The sequence below is a fragment of the Astyanax mexicanus genome, chromosome 6 (genome assembly GCF_023375975.1).
Source record: "Astyanax mexicanus isolate ESR-SI-001 chromosome 6, AstMex3_surface, whole genome shotgun sequence".
Lineage (NCBI taxonomy): Eukaryota > Metazoa > Chordata > Actinopteri > Characiformes > Acestrorhamphidae > Astyanax > Astyanax mexicanus.
The window spans coordinates 9,447,496-9,466,031 of record NC_064413.1 but is presented as its reverse complement, the minus strand read 5'-3'; the positions used below and the strand labels follow the sequence as shown (position 1 = coordinate 9,466,031).

At 36.9% G+C, this 18,536-nt stretch overlaps 1 protein-coding gene across 2 annotated transcripts in view; it reads left to right on the top strand.

The window, feature by feature from the left end:
• The first annotated feature begins 7,361 nt into the window (after positions 1-7,361).
• col14a1a (collagen, type XIV, alpha 1a) overlaps positions 7,362-18,536 on the top strand; it is a 120,447-nt gene continuing 109,272 nt past the window's right edge. For both annotated transcript variants that reach the window (XM_049480203.1, XM_049480204.1), the window contains exons 1-3: positions 7,362-7,560; positions 12,282-14,231; positions 16,917-16,998. In XM_049480203.1, the coding sequence (XP_049336160.1) occupies positions 14,223-14,231; positions 16,917-16,998 (91 nt within the window). In that variant the 5' untranslated portion in view covers positions 7,362-7,560; positions 12,282-14,222. The remainder of the gene's footprint in view (positions 7,561-12,281; positions 14,232-16,916; positions 16,999-18,536) is intronic.

Genomic DNA, 18,536 nt, shown 5'->3' with positions numbered 1-18,536 from the left:
AAGCCAGCTTAGTCCAAAACAGTTTAAAACGATCAAAAAAGTGACTTATTAAAGTAGGTCAAAAGAGCATTAAAAGAGAAAGAACCATTTACAAAATGAAAGCAGTGATCAGAAAAAAAAGAATTTAGAAAAAGAGTTATTTTATTTAGCATAAAAAATGAAACATATGGTGCCAAGTGGTCCAGCGGTCTAAAGCGCTGCCACTATGAGCGGGAGGTCGCAGGTTCGAACCCCCATTCATGCAGCTTTGCCATCAAGCTGCTGGCGCTCAGAGGGAGCACAATTGGCCCTGCCACCTCCGGGTGGGTAGATGGCGCTCTCTCCCCACATCACTCTTAGGGTAATGTCTGCAGCACTGGGCGTCTGTGAGCTGATGTATCAGAACCGAGTCGCTGCGCTTTCCTCCGAGCGCGCTGTGATGCTACTCAGCAATGCTGCATCAGCAGCAGCTTGAAAAGAAGCGGTGGCTGACTTCACGTGTATCGGAGGAAGCATGTGTTAGTCTTCACCCTTCTCTCCTGGTGTGTTGGGTCATCACTAGTGATAGGGGGAGTCCTATTGAGTGGGTTTAGTTATTGGCTGTGGAAATTGGGGAGAAAATGGGAAAAATTTGAAATAAAAAAGTTCTTGCCTATCCACATTTACACAAGAGTGTTGCTGAAAACAAGGATGCTTTCTCTTCACTGACTGCTGGTGAAGTGGGGGTTGAGATGAGTTGTGAGGGAGGTGCTCAGGTTAGTCAGGTGGGTGTTTCAGCAGCTGGTGAAGTGGGGGTTGAGAAGAGTGTTAAGGTAGATGCTTAGGATAGTGAGGTGGGTGTTTTAGTGGCTGGTGAAGTGGGGGTTCAGGTGAGTGGTGAGCAGTGATGGTGTAGTTACTTTGAAAAAGTAATCTGATTACTGATTACTCCTTTAAAAAGTAACTTAGTTACTTTATGGATTACTTGATTTTAAAAGTAACTAAGTTACTTTACAAGTTACTTTATTAGTTACTTTAAGCAGCTGCACACACCTCCCGCCGCCTTAACATAAAAATTATAACCAGTATTATAACCATTTGCCAATACTGCCTTTATTGGAAAATGCATTTTTAATAGCAACAATGTATCTCTAGACATTTAAGGTTGAACTATTTCCTGAAAAAAAAAATCTCTTGAATGAATTTAACATAAATAATTGTTTTTATAAAAAATTAAATATGGTCTTTCTTGATTTCACTTAACATAAATACTTGTTTTTATCAAAAATATAAAATAGAGAAAGTCTTTCTTGACCTGACATATTTAAACACTTTAAATCTTAACATTGAACCTGTTGTTCTCAGCAGGGCAGCAAGGAGTGGTTTTATAAAACAAAACCGTGAATATGGTCTAGGCTGACATCGTGTGTACTTTTGTTATTTTGGCCTGCTTTTATTTTGTAATCACATGTTAAGAGTGAAACAGTGGAGCTTCTCATTAAGAGAAGCTTCTCAAACCTCTTGTCAGAAAGTCTATTTCTTCTAGGCACTTTGTCCCCAGCACAGAGTGTACAGCGAACCCTGATATTGGAACCTTTAGCTGATACTACCTCAAAAAAGTGACTGTATTTCCAGCTACAAAACGCGCTTCTCTCGCCTGCCTCCATGGATTCGTTTGTGTTGCTGCGTGTCCGAGACGCGTGTGGACAGGGGGGGCGGGGGTGGAGCGGAGGGGTTGGGGAAGGGAGCGTGCTGTCTGATCTGATTACTGTATTGGAAATAGTAATGCGTTAGATTACTCGTTACTGAAAAAAAGGTCAGATTAGAGTAACGTTACTGACATCACTGGTGGTGAGGTTGATGTTCAGGTAATACTTAGCTCACTAACCTGAGCACCTACCTCACCATTTACCCCAACCACCACTTCACCAGCTACTTGAACACTCACCTAACACTATTAATTTGCACCCCTTTCACCTGAGCGTCAGCCTCACGTTTACTCTTTTACCTGCTACTTTTACCTGCTTCCAAACTACCCCATTTTCTCAAACATTGCTCACAAAATGTGGACAAATGACCACAAAAGACCAGGCATGAGCTTTCACCAACTGAAAAGCTGAATGAGGCCTCAAGTCTTTTGTCTGCATATTGAGGAAAGTAAGCCCCTGGTGACTGAAAGTTCTCCTTCCCACAAATCCCACTCTTGACCAGCCCAATGGCTTTAAACCTTATTTTTGATGAATGCTTTCAGTTTCTTTCTGCTGTCTCAGCTTCACCACCAGGAAGAGAAGAACAGATGCTAATGCTAATTCCTTCACTGATTGGGGAACTGTGCACTGGAACCAGGACTTTTTTTTAAATTACATTTGTTTTTCCACTGTGTTACATTTAGTGTTGATTCTTTTTAATGAAAGTCTGTTAAGAAAATCATCTCTAGTTATCTCTGAGATGGTACTGATTAGCAGATGGTACTAAAAACCAGCATTGTGATTGACCCCACCCATCCCTGTCTGGCAGAGGATACCTGTACATCTGAGCCTCTACTACCAGACTCTGCAACAGCTTCATCCACCAGGCAGTCAGACTCACTCAGAACTGAACTGAAAACCCCCACCACCATTCTTCAAACACGCACACAAACTGTACTGAACCCACCCATTACTCTACACACACTCACACACACACTGAAATCTATCTATCTCTATCAGGAATATTTGGTGCTTTATTCTATAGGAAATGTAAACTTTCTACCTCAGTAACTGCAGTGATCATGTATATTCTATATGTTACAGTGTGTTGCACCTTATCCTCACTAGAACATTAATAGTAGCTGTGTCTGTACTGCACTGTCCTGTCTGTAAATTGTCTCATTTGTTGTATTTTTGTGTGTTTATTGTAGTGTTTTCAGTTCTGTGTTGCACATTCGTTACACATTGCACTTTATGTTGTCTATATTATATTAAAGTTTTATGTTTTTTACACTGTGTCCCTGTACTGTAATGACAATAAAAGCCTCTTGACTTGACTTGAATTGTACTTGAGTTAGTACTGATGGATTTTTTTACATCTTATTTTTATTTGTATTTTACTTAATAGCAATTTTATTACACAGTATACTTCTTTAAGTAATTGTAAGGAAAAATGGGTCATTTATAGTCATTCATGAATTGATCCATAGTCAAAAAGTCATGAACAGACACTGCTGGGTTTTTTATACTTAAAGCTCACTTGCTTTAGTGCTTTGGTTTTAATACAATGGCAAGATCACAACTTTTAAGGCACTATTTTTTGGGATTGCCAATCCTCACCATGTGTGTTAGACAGTTATTTTCCCAGATAATGAGATGAAAAGATGTAACTAGGTTCCACACCACCCAACTGAGTAATAAATTGGCAGCCTGTCATGCTCTTTGATACTGCTCAATTCCTTAAATGATACAGTCAATACACACCACATTTAAACACAGAGGCATTAACATAATGCTGGGCGATATGATAATATCAAAATAGCAAATTAAATGTATGACAATATATTTCTTCATTTTAGTCCGAACAATATAATTCACACGCTAGCACTGCCATCTGGTGGGTTCTGAGTGATACTGAAATATTTTCTTATTATGGAAAATTATGGACAAGATGTCCACGCCATCCAGAATTTAGAAATTTTAACAGCATTAACCATCTAAGATTTATAAAGTTGCTTAAATTCCAGATTTATACATTTAGGGTCTATGATATTTATATATAACAAACACAAACTTAAATTTATTTTATTGAGATTTTAAATGATAGAACAACAAAAAATAGCACATACTTGTGAAGTGTAATGAAAATTATACATTCTTTTTAAAATTTTAATAAAATAAAATCTGAAAAGTGTGACATGCAAAAGTATTCATCCCCCTTCTGAAACCCCAAAATAAAATTGAGTGCAATTCATTGCCTTTAGAATCTAAATAGATAATTAGATAGATAGATCTCTCTACTGGTGACTCTACTGAGTATTGATATAGGGGTGCTAAATATTTTTGCATGTCACACTTTTACATTTTATATTTGATTAAAACATGTATCTTTTTAGTTACACTACACAATCATGTGCTACCTCGTGTTGTTCTATCAATTAAAATGTCAATAAAAAACATTTACGTTTGTGTTTGCGTATTTCATACGCTATGAATACTTTTCGTTTCTTGCAAAGGATTTATACCCCTTGAACTTTACGTTATTATTGGTTGTGTGTATTGCAGTAACCAAGAAGACTTCTCTTTTTGAATCTGCTAACAATTGTCCTAATTCTTTACAACAAGGTTATTTAGTCATATGTAAAGCATTCTACTTCACAAGTGATCAACAGTGGTCATATTCTAATTTTAGGGTAACTAGACGTTTTATTGTTTTAATAATTTGTAGGGGGAGTGGCCTGAAAGAGTTCTTGGCAAATACTCACATAAATTTATTAAATATTTATTCCCTTTAAAGATAAGATTAAAAAAAAAAAAAAAATCTTGAAAAAAGATTAATGAACAGGTCAATTACTTGCTGGGTTACAGTAACTGGTTTAGTATGAGTTGAGGACTAAGCTGAAATCACTTAGAATAATTAATTTAATCGACTGATAGGTCAAGTCATTATCAACCGCTTTATCCATTAAGGGTCGCGGGGGGGTGCTGGAGCCTATCCCAGCAGGCATCGGGCAGAAGGCAGGATACACCCTGGACAGGCTGCCAATCCATCGCAGGGCAGACAGACACAGACAGACAAACAGACACATGCACTCACACACTCACACCTAGGGGGCAATTTGTATCTAACATCCAATTAGCCTAACGTGCCGTCTTTGGACTGTGGGAGGAAACCGGAGCACCCGGAGGAAACCCACGCAGACACGGGGAGAACGTGCAAACTCCACACAGAAAGACCCGGGTCGCCCCAGCCGGGAATCGAACCCAGGCCGTCTCGCTGTGAGGCGGAAGTGCTACCCACTGCCCCACCGTGCCGCCCGCGACTGATAGGATAATGTGACATTTTTTTTTTTTGAAAAATTGGGGATCATCCTGATTAGGTCCGTATATATTTATTATCACCATATTTTCAGAAATAATATGCCCCTTCACTAAAATATATCTCCCTCATTTGTCCTTTTCAACACATTCCAAGTTCCAAGTTTAATGGGTGGCATTTACTAGCGCTAATTGTGGCTGGCTAGCGCTGCTAACCATAGCTGGATAGTGCTGCTAACTATAGCTAGCTAATGCTGCTAACCATAGCTGGCTAGTGCTGCTAGCTATAGCTAGCTAATGCTGCTAACCGTGGCTGGCTAATGCTGCTAACTATAGCTGGCTAATGCTGCTAACCGTGGCTGGCTAGTGCTGCTAACCATGGCTGGTTAGCTCTGCTAACTGCAACTGGCTAGCGCTGCTGATCATAGCTGGCTAGTGCTGCTAACCATAGCTAGCTAGTGCTGCTAACCGTGGCTGGCTAGTGCTGCTAACTGTGGCTGGGTAGCACTGCTAACCGAAGCTGGCTAGCACTGCTAACTGGGGCTGGGTAGCGCTGCTAACTGCAACTGGCTAGCGCTGCTGACCATACCTGGCTAGGGCTGCTAATCGTGGCTGGCTAGTGCTGCTAACTGTGACTGGCTAGCGCTGCTAACCATAGGTAGCTAGCGCTGCCAACCGGGTCTGGCTACCGTTGCTAACCATAGCTGGCTAGTGCTGCTAACCGTGGCTGGCTAGTGCTGCTAACTGTGACTGGCTAGCGCTGCTAACCATAGCTAGCTAGCGCTGCTAAGCATAGCTAGCTAGTGCTGCTAACCGGGGCTGGCTAGCGCTGCTAACTGCTGCAACCTGGAAGCTAGCAGGGCTGGTTCAGTTAAACCTCAGCTGCTACACAGCATAAAAAGCATCAGCATGTCTTAAAAAAGCTCAGCGACCAAAGAAGGAATATAACCATAGTATGGAGTCAAATTGGGGTCCTTAATGCTGACGAGAAAATAAAACTGTCACGAATAAAATCTCCACGAATTGCAAAAAAAAATCTAATTTTGCAAACAAAGAAGAGAACATAAGTTACCTTTTTTCAATTGTAATATTTTTTTTAGAATTAATCTTTTGCAAAAACACTTTTTCTTTGCGTTTTGCACTTTGCGTTCCTTTTTTCTCTTTGCAATACTTTCCCTCCTTTGCGTTCCTCCGTTTTGTTTGCGAGTCTATTTTGACCCCTTTTTGACGTGGGGGCCTGGGGAGAGGAGAGGGGCGTGGCTATGGAGGAACGCATCATCAGCTGGAGCCTCTGCTCAGCCTAGACGCTAACCAGGCTGAACAACAGCTATTTAACAGTTATAATTCATAAGTTAATTCTAATCATTTATTTTACATATACCTAACTACTGAATTATATAATATTGTTGTTTTCAGTTAAATTAAGCAAAACGCTGAATTTTAGCTTCTTTTTTATCCAGCGGTCTTGCTGCAGTTACACGTGGCCGCCTGTAGATGGTGGATTTTAACAGTGAAAAACGCCATTAAAACACAACGCTGCAAAAACGATCTAAATAAAAAGGAAAACACAGAACGTTTAATTTGGACTTCAAAATAATATAGATAAAATAAGATAATAAAACCGAACATAGCATAAAAAATAATGTATTAATCTCCCTGTGGAAATTAGTCTGTTCCAGGAACTTTTATACAGATACACACAAACACATGACAGAAAAATAAAAAACAGGAGACTGTGAGATAAGGTTAGACACACATGTGCAGTGTGCCCATATGAAGTTATCCTAAAAGCAAAAATATATTAATTATTAAAATAATAATAGAAAACAGGAAAACATTTAAATGTCAGATGTAAGATACAGTACCTCACACTAAAGAGCAAATATTACTTTTGATATTTTGTATAATCACACTGGAAATTGAACATTAATATTCTTTTTTGTTATGTTCTGTTTTATTATTTTATTTTATCTATATTACATTGAAGTTTAAATAAACTTGGAGGTCTTTCTATGTTTTACCTTTTTATTCTGAGTGTTTACAGAGTATATGGTTCCATCAAGAAAATAGTAAGTTTCTCGGCCGTGGTACAAATTAACGTTCTGTGTTTTTCCTTTTTATTTAGATTTTTTATTTTTTATTTTTAGATTTTTTTTTATTTAGAACGCAAAGGAGGGAAAGTATTGCAAAGAGAAAAAAAGGAACGCAAAGTGCAAAACGCAAAGAAAAAGTGTTTTTGCAAAAGATTAATTCTAAAAAATATATTACAATTGAAAAAAGGTAACTTATGTTCTCTTCTTTGTTTGCAAAATTAGATTTTTTTTTGCAATTCGTGGAGATTTTTTTTGTGACAGTTTTATTTTCTCGTCAGCATTAAAGACCCCAATTTGACTCCATACAAGAGTAAATATTGGCAGTGAGTTAAAAGGTGGAGAAGACCTAAGGCCAATTTATACTTCTGCATCAAACTTAAGTTGTAGCGCACTCTCACTGGATAAATGTTGGCTACTGCATAGGTTCGATGTATGAATTGAGCTTTAGAGCTCAAAAAGACTACAAGACCGATGCCAAGCTTGCATTTTTTTCTCCTGAACAGGTAAGCTAACTGGATAGCTAATTATATCAGGTAATTTATCACAACCACTAGGTTAGCTTACTTATTTAAATTAATAATAATAAAAAATCAGTGTTCACATTCATATCAGTGATCTGTGTGCAGCTGGGATAACATGGCAGAGGGTGCCTGAGAGAGATAGCTTAGCAAGGTTAGCTAAAGTGCTATGCTAGCTAAGCAGTCATGCTACACAGCTAACCTGAAATACAATCAATCACAATGGAGGAGCAGCCGTGTCACATCTAATTACTACTTCAGCAGTGATAAGTAATTCAAAAAATATGCCAGTAACCGATAGTTAGTCTCTATATTGACTCAGTTTATCTATGAATGTGTTTACATATTGAGTGATTTGTTATGTTCAAAATGATTAACAGTAAACATTAGTCATGGCCATTCCTCTCAACTATCTAGCTATTTAGCTGTTTATTTATCTGTCTGTCCTGTAACATACAGTCAATAAAAAGCTAGATAGACCGTTTCAATGAGGTAAAACAATAACAAATCTACTGCGCATGTCTGTTCCTTCAACGCTTCCAAATATTCAGCTGTCAAAATGACAAGCACATATTTCACAAATCTCCCGAAAACAGAGCTATACACGCTACACCCTATAGTCAGAAATAAATAACTAGTGATCAGACCTCTTTTCCTGATCCTTTTGATAAGGATTTAAGAGGGAAGTTTTTTCCTCTAATTTAAAACGCTTGCCAGAGGTGACCTACCCAGATGTGAATCACTATCTTGTTAGAGCGGAGTGTGTTTACACCAGAGAGGCAGTGAAAGCGCACCGCAGTTTGGACGCATATAGTTACTTTCTCAGTGGAAAAGTTGGGAATATTTGTTCCTATAGTAGAGAAGCATCACTATAGTGTATGGTGAGGTTGGAGAAAGTCAAACGCTATCCAACACATACTCTTGTGAGCGGACACTGTAACTGCATGGCAGGTTAGCAGTGTGAAAAACGAAAGCACGCCTGTTTACTATGGAGGACCAAAAATGACATAAGTATAAATAAATAAGTGCAATAAATGTAGAAATAAATAAATATATAAATGAATAAATACATAAATGTTAAAATAAATAACTAAATATATAAATAAATGCACATAAAAATGAATAAATAAATAAATAAACACACGTATAAATAATTGTATAGGTGAATAAATAAATGAATAAATATGTGGAAATGTGGAAAAAATACATAAATGTAGAAATGTTAAAATAAATGAATAAATAAATAAATAAATGTTGAAATAAATAAATGAATAAATAAATAAATATATAAATAAGAAATGTATTTATTAATTTATTTATTTACCTATACAATTATTTATGCATGTTTTAATTTATTTATATATTTTTTATTCATTTATATGTGCATTTATTTATATATTTATTGATTTATTTCAACATTTATTTATTTATTCATTTATTTATTTCTACATTTATATGTGTATTTATTCATACTTATGTCATTTTTGGTCATCCATAGTTTACATGTTTAAAGAACAATTTGAGAATCTGCTGGTAATGACCTGATTTTGTGTTTGTGACTCTCAGATTAGGGAAAGTTTGCAGTCATGTTGCAGCAGTTCTTGTGGCTGTGGAACAGTGTGTAAGGCAAGGTTTAAATTAAATTACATCCACTGTTTGGAACGCTGTTTACCGCAAAACAGAAGTGTCCTAGGAACAGCTATGTTACTTCCTACACTCATGAATATTCATCTGAAACGGTCTATAAAGGTTTTAGAAGAGTTTATAATTTCTGTATTTCTCCTCCACTCTCCTCGCGCTCGTCCTCCGATTTCTCCCTCTCCTACCAGTTAGCTTAACAGCAGTGACGGCTTGACAAAACTGAGATCTAGATCAGACTGCAACAGTATAAAACAGTAGGCTACTCAAATATAGATGTACTGTATATGTTATTTGCTAAACTAAGCAGTATATTACTAGAACCATGTCAAGTAGTAACTTCAGCTCTGGGGTGTGTATTATGGCTTACGCAGCTAGTGATGCATGAAGCTAGCTTTGCTGACTACAGATAAAGTTCAGTTTATAATATGACTACTCGTGGTTGCTTGCCATGGGTAAAAGATAGGCTTCCTGAATTTGGCAACCCGAGTAAGCCTCTAGTCTGGGGAGGGGTGGGCAGGGCAGACTACTCTCTGTGATGTTTTGAAATTGGACTGTTGTAGCAATTTTACATGCTCGCTCTCATTTCCAACAGAATGTACCTTTAATGCGCCTTATAATCCAGTGGGCCTCATAGTCCAAAAAATAAATTAATTCTAGCCTCAGTTTTCCAAAACGCAACTTTAAGCTGTAACAGCCTTCTCTACAGCTTACATTTAGAGACGTTAGCTTTTGTTCTCTGGGCTTTTTTGCGGCATCTTAAAGTGTTGGGTAATTGACCTTTCAAATTGGGATAAAAAAGGGTAAAAAATTTAAATGTACACAACAATTTATTTTTTACTATCCTCAAGGGGAAATTGGAATGTTTCAGTAGTTTACATACCGATGCACAGAAATACACAAATATGTGGAAAAAATACATTTTATTATAAATATAATAAAATTTAAATATAATGCATTCATACCAAGATATAACATATACATTATATGTTATATCCTGATATTGATATATATACACAGATGAGGTAGTTTACTGAAAAATAAACTGCAGTAATGAGCCAGTTACAATATGAAGCATGTACAATAGAGCATAGTACAGTACTGTATTTAAGACAGAATTACAAATATATTATAATATATTAATAGAGTAATAAAATAAATAATAACAATTGTTCAGTGCAATGACTATTTTAAAAATGAAGATGGTAAAATATATATTAGAGACCAGAGTCCAGTGTTGCAGCATCAAATTCAAAATGAGGGAACATTTGCAAAAAACAAAAAACTTGATTTGTTTATTTTTGTCACGCAGATGACCCAGGCAGGGAGACGAGGAGGCGGACACAGGTGCAGGTAAGGGAAATATAAATAAATAATTTATTAAATAAATAACAAAGAAACAAGGAAACGAGGAACAAGTAAACATGTAACAAAGAAACACAAATAACCAAAAACAAACGAGTGATTGATAATAATGAAAAACAAACAGGGAATATATACAGGGAGCTAAACTAGGAATAAACACAAAGCAGGGGTATGTACAAGGAACTAGGGAACACGGAGCTAAACAAGAGACTAGAAAAACCAAACAAGAAATAAACAAAACTAAACAAGGCAGGGATATGTAAACAAGGGAATAAACTAATAAACACAAGCAGGGTAATATACAAGGAACTAACAAGAGGCTAAACAAGACAGGGAAAAACTAAACTATACAAGAATAAATAAACTAAGCAGGGAACTTAAAGGGAACAAGAAACAAGAAGATGTAAACAAGGAACTAGGGCTAGGGCTAAGGCTAGAAATAACAAAGAGACACGGAGAGACAAACAACAGGGGTTAGTGCAAAGACCGACGGAGACAAAGTGGTAGACGAGGGCTATATAAGGAAACAGGAAACACTATAATTAGAAACACCTGGGGCAGGGGCGGAGCTACAAATGAGAAACACATGGAAAAGTACTGAGACACAGGGGCACAGGTCACGTGGGACACACACAGAGACATGAGACAGGGCTAAGACCTGACAATTTTGTCTTTTTAATGTAATCAATTAAAGCTCCACTAGGTAGGATTGAGATTTTGTGCTCGTGGGCTCCCCCTACAGTTGCAGAGTGTAATAAATGTTTCAGGTGGTAGTTTTGTTTCAGTAGTCCTTGTAGAACTGTTAGAACTAAAGGTCGGAAAGCAGGTCGCCGTTCTCGCGAGCGTTGGTCGCGGCCGCCTCAGAAAACTTACAGAGTCTGGTTTGAGCTCAGAGGCACAGAGACGAGAGCACCGCTATTCCTCCTATTACACCTCAATGCAGCGCTGCAGTGAGTTTCAAGCTGTAATTTTACTTATTTAAAAAGATCAAAAATCAAGGAAATCCTACCTAGTGCTGCTTTAAATATAAGTTCAAAAGGATTTGAAAATAATTGTATTCTGTTTTTATTAATGTTTTACACTCAACGTTCAACCTTATTGGTATTAGGGTTCTACAGTCTGAAGGCTGTAGTGAGAAATGATCTGCAACAGGCTGCTGCTCACCTTGTGCCCAGGTGATTGTTGTTTTCTGAAGGAAATGACTAGCCTTCTGGCAATTTGTTTTCAGACTGAGGTGTTTAGAGTGTTGTCCTTGACACTTTATACTAAAGATTATAATGAAGACAAGTTAACTAGTTAACAAGATAATTAACAGGTAAGTTGCTGAACTTCAGCACTACACTGATATCAGGTGCTGCATAGGTTGTTCCAATTCTAGAGGGGAGGATTTCACCCCTTCCTCTAGTTCTAAGGGAAAGGGTTACACTTCAAACAAGGGGTAAGGTACAAAAGAGAAATGGGATTGGGCCATTGAAAGTGTTAAATTGAAATCTTTTATTGTTGTTCTTGGTATGATATCGTTACTACAAGTGATGAAATAGTCTTTGACTGAAATAGTGTTTGAGTGCAAACAACTTTCATTAGGATCAGTGAGGAAAAACTTAAAACTATATATTTTTTAATGCTAAGATAAACAGTGTGTGTTTGTGTGTGTTCTCGCGTCTATCCCCTGCTCAGTTTGTGTGATGTGTGCTTCCTTTTAGATCTGCTGAATTGAAGCCCCTGATTACCCACAGTCCTTCATTACGGTCTGGCTTGTCATTTGGAAAAGAGCTTCTAACGAGTGGGAATGTGAGCAGCTTCAGCGTCTCAGAGCAGGAACCAGGTGTCACCTGGACCTTACTGAAGATCAGATGAGTTTCTTTTACAGCAGCCCAGAGAACCATGTAACCTTTAGAACCCTATACAGTTAATTTCATTCCATCTAGAAATATTATACCAGAATATCATAGTCTGTCCTGCATCTCTCTGCACAGGAGCTGAGCTGTGTCCGACTCTGTTATTATCTGTTTGGGTCTTTTTTTTTAAAGAAACAGAACGAGAAAAGGAATGCACATTTACGGAACAAAGGATTTATGTATTGACTTAAAAAAACTTTTAAAGTAGATTTAACGTGATGAATTTTAATGTACTAAGTTTGTTTTCCCAACTTAAAAAGATTCTACAGAGTATTAGTAATTAATAAAGCCTTAATTAGACATTTGTAAATGATTTATTCACTACTTATTAAGCTTTATTCTGTGTAAGTGTTATTGGTGCATAATTAGGGGTCTATTATGTGTAAATTATTAATAATGGCTGTATTAGTTCTTATAGTGCAAAATAAACAGTTAAGTTAGCACCCTGTTAAGCAGATTGTTAAGCATTAACTAATAATAGCTAATTCTACATGTTATTAGTGTAGAATTGGCAGCAGTTTAATTTGTGTGAGTTTAGCAAGGTTATCGAGTCTATTAATGTGAATCTGTATGTTAACTTTGTTTCAAAATGTTATATATTTATTCTATTTGATTTTATTTATATTAGATTTAGGCCTGCCTGTTTTACCAAAATATCAGCTTTTTTTTTTAAAACAGCAGTTTTATTTTATTTAATATTATTACTGTATCAGACTTTATTATGTTGTGGGTAAAACTGACGGGGGAAGTTGCCAATCTCCTGTCTCCCGGGGGTTGCCTTAGTTTTGAGGCAGGGTTGTTTTGGGAGTAGAAAGAGTGCGCCTGCGAGCGAGGTTTTTTTTTTTCTTGCTGAGGAGTTCTGATCAGGTGGAGTAAAGTGGAATATTTTGCACTATTGTCTCGGTTGTTTCTCTTTAATTCCTTCAAGTAACAATAGTACTAGTATGTTTTTTAAAGCTCTGCACAGATCTGATTGGTAGAGGAGAGCATTTGGTGATCTTACAACACACATAATTGGTCTGTAAGATTACTGCGCCGCAATAAAGCATGTAAACCATAAAGACAATAAATGTTCCGGTGCTTTAAATGAACACGGTCAGAATTAAATCCTTCTCAGTAATTTATCGATTTGGGTCCGGATTGGACAACGTCTGGGCCCAGATCCGGACTGCGGTCCGCCTATTAGTGAGTGTAAATGAACAGTAAATTTACCTGTTAAAAAACACTTTCTCATTGTTTAAAAAAAAATACTACTGTTGCACTCAGAATTAAACAAATAGCGCTAAGAGTCTCTTATAGAGATTTATACTCAATCACACCCACAAAGAAGAACACAATTCTTATTTACTATACTCAATGTAAAATATAAAATAATGAGCAGCAAGTTTTAAAGCAAGTTTTCTGTTTTAGAATTTAACCTCAGTGAGAATATTAAACTGATAAACGTCACTCTGACGTTGTGAGGTAGGGGTGTTGCTGTGTAGAGAGTTTTGAAAAGAAGTGTGTAACGCTGGTTAGCAGCTATAGAAAACTGTAACAGCAGCATTGCTGCCCTCAGGGCGCGAGTGGGCGGGATCACAGAGAGTTCAGTCTTTCTCGCGGCTGTGATTGGTTCTCTCTTTCTCTCTCTCTCTCTCTCTCTCTCTGTCTGTGTGTGTGTGTGGAGTGTGTGGAGCTGCAGGAGGAGGAGGACAGTGGACAGTGTAAAGGATCAGCAGCGTGTGTGTGTCTGTTCCTCAGCTGAAGATGAAGCAGGTGAGCTCCGTCTTCTCATTCATACTCAACCTGTCCATCTATACATTTACACTTTATTTTTATCTTCATCTTCTCTATGTTTGCATATGGTTTATATTTATATTTGCAGACAGATTTTGTTTATATTTACTGAACATCTGTGTTTATATTCTCTTGAGAAGCTGAATATGTGGGACATTTTGCAATTTTTAACAATTATTAGCAGTTATTATAATTGCTATTCTGATTATGTTTTATTGTGTGTGAATAAGAATATCTGTGTTTAGTGAACAGAATATAATGTTTGGTTAGTAGAACATTTCCTAAATGTTACAGTTAATATTTTTATAAAGTTCAGTCAAACCAATCAAAGACATTTTGATGTAGAGTTCCTGATGTGCTTGATGAGACCTAGAGAAGCTCTCTCATATTTTTTTGTGTTTAAATGATGTTTGTGAGTAAATATTAACTACAGTGAACACAAAATAAAATCACAGTAGAGCTTCTTTAGGTCTTATCTTATTGTTTCCAAGATTTATATGCATGTGCATGTTTGTGTTCGTGTTTATGTCTATGTGATTGTAGGTATATGGAATTTAGTTGTAGAGGTTCCACTGATGACTGTTATATATGCTCTTGGTGTTGGGTTGGATTGTGGATAAGAGTCTCCACCGGTGGGCTGCTATTTCTAGAGAGAATGAGAGTCTTCCACGCTCTGTCCTTTTCAAAAAAAAAGTTATTAAGGACAAATTTATTCATTTTTCTTTTTTGCTACATGTTTTTGATGAGACCTAAAGAAGCTTTTTGGTGAAAAACTCATAGAATAATTTGTGTTTAGAGGGTGCTGTGAGTAAATATAAAATACAGTGAACACACAAAAAAGGCAAAGTCTTTCCTATTGGCTCCTGGCTTCATTTATTTGCATATTGATGTGTCCCCAACTTCAACTCACCATCAGTGTATAGTCTTGATCATCACTCAATATCATTTTTGAACCAAGGTTCCCAGCTAACAATTTACATTATAGTTAACATTTTTAAAATGTTCAATATGTCATGTTTTCTGAATGTTTTTTATGTTTTTAAACATTTGGGTATTATCACTGCAGCATCACTCAATGCAATGTTTTATTTTTAGTGTTTGGTGATGTTACTTTTAACGTTTCCATAATGTTAATATTCTTCTAGCTGGGAGCTTATGTGAAAGACATTCTAATAACATTGTAGGGGTGGGCAATATTATATCGTATACAATATATCATGGCACAGAAATATCATGATATTACAAATCCAGATCGTGATAATAGGTATGGTTTGTCTTAAAAGTAGTCTATTATTTACTGTGAAGCTTTAAGTGTATGTATTGTATAATTGTTTTAGTTTATAGTTTTTGTTTGCAGTTTATATGCATGAAAATATTCAGCAATCTTTTTTGCTGCATTATATTATTTTATGCTATATTATTTATTTTGCCACATTATGATTATACTGTTATACTATTATACTATATTCCTGAAATGAATGAATTATTTTTCAGTTTTTTCTATTTTGCCAAGCATATCGTTATCGCAAAAATACCCTGAATTATCCTGATATTATTTTAGAGTCATATCGCCCACCCGTATAACATTGTGATGCAAACCATTATGTCACACAATTTTAAATGTTTCAAAGCATGATTCAACCCTCCTGCTGTTGGTTCAGCTTTATTGCTTTGTTACAGTTTACGCTCACTTTGTTTGGGTAGAGTTTATGCCTACTTTGGAATAAATATTAACTAAATTAAACAGCCGAGACTGTTTCTTTCCTATTGGCTCCTTGGATCAATAGGTGAATGGGTAATTTTTTTGCATAATGGCTTTGTCCCTTCACCTCTCTGTCCATCCACAGTGTTGCAGGCTATAAGAGCAAGCTACTGTTTTCTTTACTGCAGTGTGTGCATTTATGCTGGCTGATGACTGCACTGCAGTAACTTTGTGCTGGATTAATTATCCCCTCTAAAGGAGAGAATTAAGTGTCTAGAGAACTGGGAATTATGTTTTTCATTTCTTTCTAATTATGTCAATACCAAGGAAGGGGAAGGTATCCATGGTGGGCAAGACTATACATTGATTGTTAGTGAAGGTTTATGGGGACGTGGCCATTAGTCAAATGTGTATGCTGTGTATTCAACAATATAATACAAAACAATTAACTCAAGGAGAGCTTTAACTTTATGGGGGGAAGCAAGATCCTCACTGGACTCCCCAAAAGTGGATTTAGGGTTAAATTAAGGAATTGGGGCTGAAATGGGAGTCAAGAGAAGCTGATGGTGTGAAATGGTTCTGAGTGGATGCTCTGTGAGATTAGGAGGAACCATAAACAGCCGTCAGTGTGTAGCCTTGATGACCCGGGCTTCCTTCCCTCAGGCATTTGGGAAGTGCCTGAAAGAAGAATAAAGGGCTTGATGTGTCAGTAGACATTTCTTATTAGTTCCTCAGCATGAAGACAGCAAGACTTTTTATGGAAGGGAGTTGTGTTCAGTTTTTATTTCTTAATGTTTCTTGGAATATGTTTTTTGTGCTGAAACCTTGGTAACAGTGTAGATTTTGCCCATTCAATTGCTTATTTTTGTCTCTTGCCTCTTGAAAGGTGTTTTACTCTCAATATATTTCTCTCTATTTATTTTCCTTTAATTCTTATTTATTTCTTTGTTTCTCTCTCTCAGTTTTCTGGTTTGAGGATGAGCTGGTTTTGGATGCTAGTGTTTTGGGTGATGTTGCAGATCTTCAAGACAGTAAACAGTCAGAGTAAGTGCACCTTTATGATCATTTCTTTCGTCCATCTTGGTTGTGATGGAAATTCAGCTGAGAATTTTTTATTGCAGCTGTTGCAGAATTTTATTAAATGTCATGAAATCACAACTACAGAACTCTTATCATTTAAAATGATAGCTGCAGGATGAATGTTGTGACATTTCTCCCAAATTCTTAGTAAAAATATTGTAATTCAGTGCATTTATTTGCAAATAAAGAAAAAGATATAGAGCTCAAGTTCATATTAATTTAGACATAACAATACTATTGTTTTAACTCAGGAAGAGTTCAGAAATTTATATTTGGTGGAATAACCCTGATTTTTAATCACAGTGTCTTGCCATGCCCTCCACCAGTCTTTCACACTGCTTTTGGGTGACCTTATGCCTTATACTGCCGCTGCAAAAATTCAAGCCGTTTAGTTTGTTTGATGGCTTCTGACCATCCATCTTTCTCTTGATTACATTTCAGAAGTTTTCAACAGGGTTTAGGTCTAGAGGTTGGGCTGACCATGACAAGGCTTGATCTGGTGGTCCTTCATCCACAGCTCGATTGTTCTAGTTGTGTGGCATGGAGCACACACTCATTGTTCTGCTGGAAAAAAAATGTCATCAGAGTTGGGGAACATTGCCAGAGCAGAAAGAAGCAAGTTTTAGTGAACCTTGTAATTGGCTTGATTTATGTGTCCTTCACAAAGATGAATCTGCCTGATTTCAGTGTATCAGTCTTAAAGTCTAACGCATCCGCACACTATGGCCAATCCTCCACCAAGTTTCACAGTGGGTGCAAGACCAAGACACTGTGGCTTATACGCCTCTCCAGCTCTGTTTCTAACCATTAGATGACCAGGTGTTGGGCAAAGCTTGGACAAAAACTGGACTCATCAGGGAAGATGATCTTCTCCAGTCCTCTATGGTCGAATCCTTATGGTCTTTTTCAAACTTCAGTCTGGCTCTTCTTTGATTCCCTTGATGAAAGGCTTCTTTTTAGCTTTACATAGCTTGAGCTGTACCCCTAGGAACCTGTTCCTAGCTGTTTTTTCCATGCACTTCACCCCAGCTGCCATTTACCATTCTTTTTCTTGCGGTTGCTGACTGACATTCAAATAAGTTGAAGGTCAATCTCCAGACCTGAACCCCATTGAAAACCTCTGGAATGTAATCAAGAGGAAGATGGATGGTCAAAAGCCATCAAACAATATGAACTGCTTGAATGTTTGAGCCAGGAGTATAAGGCATAAGGGCACCCAAAATCAGTGTGAAAGACTGTTGGAGAGCATGCCAAGATGAACATTTTTTGAGTTAAAACATTAGTATTGTTGTTTATAAATGAATTTGAAATTCTTTACAGAAATAGTGTTACTGAATAACACAACAATAATCATTTTTCATCAAGGTATTATAATATAAACTAATGTGAATCTTTTAGTTTATATCTAGGGTGAATATTAATGTCACACTCTCACACATTTTATTGGAAATAGGTTAATCACCTTACGGATGTTCTGAGGAATGTGTGAGTGTGTCTCTGAT